The sequence below is a fragment of the Austrofundulus limnaeus genome, unplaced genomic scaffold (genome assembly GCF_001266775.1).
Source record: "Austrofundulus limnaeus strain Quisiro unplaced genomic scaffold, Austrofundulus_limnaeus-1.0 Scaffold2, whole genome shotgun sequence".
NCBI classification, from domain to species: Eukaryota; Metazoa; Chordata; class Actinopteri; order Cyprinodontiformes; family Rivulidae; genus Austrofundulus; species Austrofundulus limnaeus.
In genome coordinates, this window is record NW_013952404.1 from 7,695,302 (window position 1) to 7,701,018 (window position 5,717).

The 5,717-nt window shown below is 37.5% G+C and overlaps 1 protein-coding gene across 3 annotated transcripts in view; it reads left to right on the top strand.

Annotated features, from left to right (window-relative positions):
* The window catches only part of ltk (leukocyte receptor tyrosine kinase), a 64,604-nt gene that overhangs the window by 46,470 nt on the left and 12,417 nt on the right, over nucleotides 1–5,717 (top strand). For all 3 annotated transcript variants that reach the window (XM_014014233.1, XM_014014239.1, XM_014014242.1), the window contains 2 exons: nucleotides 1,392–1,577; nucleotides 2,071–2,169. In XM_014014233.1, coding sequence (XP_013869687.1) covers nucleotides 1,392–1,577; nucleotides 2,071–2,169 — 285 coding nt within the window. The remainder of the gene's footprint in view (nucleotides 1–1,391; nucleotides 1,578–2,070; nucleotides 2,170–5,717) is intronic.

A 5,717-nucleotide genomic window follows, 5' to 3' on the forward strand; every position in this document is an offset into this window, starting at 1 on the left:
AAGCCGAACTTCCTCATGGCAGAGCGCATCCCCCCCCACTCTCCACACACCCCGCCCATGACTCCTGCAGGCTGTGAAAGTGAAACTTAACTGTCTGCTGAGGTCTCAACATTAGTTCTCACTCAGTGAAGCTCTTTTCAGATTAAAATTACCTTTGAGGAAATGAATTTTCAGATGCCAAGTAAACTGCATCATGGCAGCACCCACCCACCGAAATGGGCGGGACAGAAGTGGAAGGTGGTTCTTAAAGAGACAGAGGTCAATTTCAAGGCGTTTAGTAGAGGAAATGATGAGAAGACAAGTTTATTTTCTATTTAAACCTAAAAACAGCATTTTAATAACAGCTAAAGGTGACATACATAATTTATTATGGTATAGTGTTTAAATATATGCCTGAGAAACACATAATATTGGCCCTTTAAACAAATTTCTGGTCGATCACACAATACATGACGCAAACCCCTGCAAGACAAAAGTTCTGACTGGGGATAAAGACGGGGTCTCGGGGGCGGTGAGACGAGAAAAAGGCTTTTTGTCAGGCAACCATACCAGTGAGAAATAAACCAGCAGTGATGAGTACAGCTAACTAAACCGTTAGGTTTACTAAACTAAACAAGAGTCTTAGCTCCACTAAGACTAAACCGCTAAACAGATTTTAAAAATTAGTGAAGCTAATGCTAACTGGTAACACAAATGACCTGTTGTTAGTTTTCTATTGGTTTAATTTAAAGGTAAGTGGGATCATTTGTGGCAAACTGGCCCCAGTCAGAGTTATAGCTCTGCCTAACTTGTGATACTTCCAGTTTAACCCTTTCAGAATAAAAGCATTTATTCATTTGAGCTTGTATTTTAATAAATATCGCTTGACGTTAGTCAAACAACAAATAACAAAAGCMACCTCTACCATATTTTTATACATTGTCAGTTTTTGTATTTGTTATTTAAAGTGAACATATTTAAATCCTTGGCGTCTTTATAAAGTGGAACTTTCATCTGAATTCCTCCTTGCTGTAACTTGCAAGTCCTTTGATAGAAAATCATGCCTCTTGGGACTTTGATCAGTCAAACTTTAAATACAAGGAGTGAAAGCTGATTTTTAACTTGACAAAAAAAAAAAAAGAACTTCACTGATTGCTTCTGCTGCCTAATCAGCCATCACAGCTGGGACTGACTTATGTCAGCAGACCTGGACAAACGATGAACTTTACAAAGTTAACTTAACGACAGAAGGGATGTTTTCTCAACAATGATGCTTTTCCCTACAAAGGCTCTTCATAATAAAGAAAATAAAACATATTTGATTTAGGTCGAGGCTTTTTTAAAGTTYTAGTTTAGTTTTTGCACAGTAGCTTCAGTTTTATCTTGTTTTTTTCTAATCCCCTTAATTTAAGGTGGAGGTGGTGGATGGAAGGACAAACCCAGCGATCATCAGAGCGCCGGCAGGTCTCTGGTGGAGGGGGCAGTGGGGGGGTCTTCGTGCTCTCTGGCTCTGGCGAAGCTCAGATGGCCGACCTTTGGAGGTTTTGGAGGTGGAGGAGGTGCCTGCACGGCTGGGGGCGGCGGAGGAGGCTACAGGGGTGAGAAGAATCAGTGRTTCATATTTCTACATCCTTTATTCTCCACACAACTCTCCGGGAGAACACGATTTTTTTAAAGAATTTCTGATCTTTGCCTRGGTCTGAATGATGATTTATTTTTATTACTCTTAACAATTCGAACAGACTAATCAAAACGGTTCTCATAAAACGAAAAATAAAATTACTTTCATGGTCACATTTAATTTATTATTTACTTGCTCATGAAGCCTGACGGTAATTACATTCATTAACTCAACAAAGAAGACATTATTGTTTGGTTCAAATCCTTTTTTCTGCAAACATCATGTGAGCAGCAGTCCTGAATAGGAGTAACACACAATGGAGTCTGCAGTCCAACTTTGTCTAAAAGAGCAGAAAAAGTGAGAGAGGTCTTTCTTTTTCTAAACCCTATTTATAAAAGAGCTTTTGCTGTCTTTCATGAATAAATATTACCTCCTAAATATTTTTATTGTCTGTTTTTTTTTTTCCTCAGGAGGTGATGCAGCGCTGACGGATGAGATCACAGCAGACGGTCAGAACGGCGTTTCCTTCATTCATCCGATGGGAGAAATTTTCCTTCAGCCTCTGGCAGGTGAGGCTCAGCGTAAAGACCCTACCCGCTCCATCTGAAGGCGCAAAATCCAAACTCGCTGTCGTCGTTACGGGACGAAAACTGCGTCATTTTGTTCGCAGAGCAGCTCGACACAAAACCAAACTTTTTCTCGCAGGCGGACGTAGCGAGTGTTGAGTGATCGTTCGTGCAGAGAACCGCTCAAGATGACAGCGGTGGCGTTTTGCTTCAACTGTTTTGTTTCCAGAAACGTATTGTTGCGTGTTTAAATAACACAGATGTTTTGAGGAGCAGTTGTCAGGAACTGCGTCCATCTGTGATTCTTCCAGAGACTTAAATTCAAGGGTTCATCAGTGGGAGGGGCTTCCCAGGAGCTCTGCACCGTGCAGCAGGGGGTCTCTGCAGGCACTATGTAGGAACTTTTACTTTGTGGGCACATTTGGCCCAAGACGTGATTGGTCAGATTGATGGTGGGGTTTGAAGAAGCTGGGGGGGGGCAGCAGGGGGTAGTTGGATCGAATGGGACAGGAAGCACCTATATTTTTTTGAATATGGGGATTAATTTTAGTCATAACTTGAGACAGGAAGGTTCTAGCAGCACAAAATTTGAAATCAATAAATTATGTTTACATGTTCACAATAATTTTTATTTAAGCAGAGTTGTAAAGTAGCTAAGTACAAATATTTAAGTAGAATTTTTGGGGATCTGTACTTTACTTGAGTAATTATTTTTCAGCCTAATTTTTACTTCTACTTCTTACATTTTCACAAAATTATCTGTACTTTCTACTCACTACATTTTTAAAAAGGTAAGAAGTAGAAAGCTACTTTTATTTATTTATTTTTTTGTAAATTCGGACGGTCTAGCCTTCAGCTTTATTCCCATCCTTACCCCAGCATATATCCTGTCGGCTAACAACCGTGACGACCCTAAACAGAAGTAAAAATAAATCAAAATTAGCCCAGTTTGGTTCTTATGTTTTTAAGTTTCAAAATAAAAGAGAAATAATTAATAATCCGGTGTTTGTTTTATTTATTATTAATTTTTCTTATTATATAACTAAATTTAAAAAACGACAATTGGAAAAAAATAGATAAAATGCTAACAAAGATGCTAATAAATAACTTTTTTCCCCTCCTTTTTAAAGGTTTAAGCACAAATGAGCTTTATATTTGGTTAGTGCACTTTTTGGGACTTTCTGGTGGATCCAGAAATCATGGTCTGAACTTCCAGGCATTAATTTTTACTTCACCGTGGATGTGTTTGTCTTATTTAGAGGGAGTCTCATTGAGAGCAGTGCAGCCATTGTTATTATCTTTAGGAATGGTTTTTGTTTTTAAGCAGCCTTCAGACACAGAGCACACAGACCCGTGCGTCGACTGATTGGCTTCAGATCCTTCATGTCGGACCCTTGACGCTCCACCTCCTCGTGATGATCTTTGTAGAAAGAGCTAAAATTAACWTAAACATCAAAAAGATTCCTTCTGGAAATATTCCTGGGACAAATAAAAAGACTAAAACAGAAAAAGAGAAGGAGCCATGAGACGGGATTAAAAGTGTTTGGGAGAAAAACAACCGTTTTAATGTTAACAGAATACAAACACAAGAAGGAGGTCCCACAAATAAAGACAAATTAGTTGCAGCAGGTGTGAACTCTACAGATGAATTTATATTTGTGTGATCGTGCGTTGTAAAAACCAACATCAACACCGTGCGTTTAGCCACGTAACACTCTGCTGCGTCTTATTTTTGTTAAAACTGCCGACCATCTGATTCTCATTACTTCAGCTGGGGGGACAGGAAGTTTCTCAGTTAATTGTCGGCCTCGTGTGTCTTGTTGCCTCCGGCGCTGACAGACGGGCCACTGTTTCTGTGTGAAAGCGCTCCTCTGTTGTTTTCTGCTCTAAAACCAGCTGAACAGATCTGAAACATGAAACAGACTCGAAGAATATTCAAGAACAAAAAAAAATGTGATGATTTAATTTGATTTTTAATGTTTCTGCCACGTGATTTAAGTCCCTTTTATGTTTTTAGGTTAGGGTTGAGGTTTACTTTATTTTATAGGTGTTGTAAACTTAACAACACAGTAACAATGCTAACATCTGTTTTTAATTCAATTCAATTCAAAAATACTTTATTGATCCCAGAGGGAAACTAGGTAAGAAGGACAAAACAGTGTTTCTCCATCTGTCAGTAATTTCTCTGTTTTACACTGAGAGCATAAACCCAAAAAATTGGTCATTAAAGTTTTATTTCTTTTATTTGAACTTTAAGCCAAACTGTTGAAGTGCAACATGATGCAAGAATCCTCCAGTAAAAAAAATACAAACACACAAACACACTGCTTTCATCACTTCCTTTAAGACGCTCTTTCTTTCCCCAGATGGCGTGAATGAGTCAGATTTGATGATTTTCTGTAAATCTTTTATATCCGATGGAAACGCAAGCAGCTGTCATCATCCTATGTAAACAAGCGTGCTGTTAAAAAAAAGGAATGATTGCAAACAGCTCTGCGTTGTGCTGTGGACTATATGATGCTTAATGTTTACTAGTATTTATAAAACTTGAACTTTGCAGGAGCAGAAAACGTGTGATGATCAAAACAAACTGTTTTCTGGACGATCCCATCTTTAAAAAGCCTGACTGTTCCACACCTGATTCTGTCAGGTGTTGTAAAGTCACAATACACCTTCAATGTTCCAGTTTTATWTTATTAAAAACTAATACACTTGAAACCAAACAAACTTGTTTTAACTGGATAACGTATATTCAAACGGGACAGTGGCTATGATCAGCTGATCATGAAAAATTGGAGGAAGGCTTTAAACGTGGCAGCAATAACAAWACTTGTCAGTTTTTTTCCTGATTAGAATGATTTTTGTATTATTTGCTTAAAATAATAAGTTTTTTTGAGTAATTATTTTACCTGAAGACACGAAACTATGGTTGATGAAGTTAAAACTCAGTTTTTCATCATTCTGTTTTGATTTAAACTGGTTCAGATCTCTAATCTAAAACTGACCTCGTTTTGATAATATAAAGATACTCACTGAAAAGTCTGGAGTCAAACATATAAAAAAGGTTTATCTGGATTACGTCAAACTGTTTGACCTGAGTCCATGCTCAGTGTAAACAATCAGCTGAATTCACAWAAAATGTAATTTAAGGATATATTAATGATCTATATGAGAAAAAAAGTAGTGTACCTTTTAATGTTTCAGGTTCAGGTTTTCATGAAAAATATCTGGTGCTTGTTTAAAATAGATAAATAACAACCACAGAGGAAGAAACCTGCAGGAAAAGTTTTTATTTTTATTTAACAGAAGGCAAAAAGAGAAGAATCYAGACCTAAAGTCAAGCCTTAATCCATGTTAAATGTTGCTTCATGACCTGAAGAGAAATGAGCATAAAATCCTAAAAATGGATCAAATTTCCTTCAAAATGCTGTTAAAAAGACCGCTCTTCTGAATGAATGAATGAAAACTATGTAACACAGTTGTTTACACTTAAACAAAAAATATTTGACCAAAGAAAAACCAGAGCAGGACTAGAGGGAGATGAATATGAT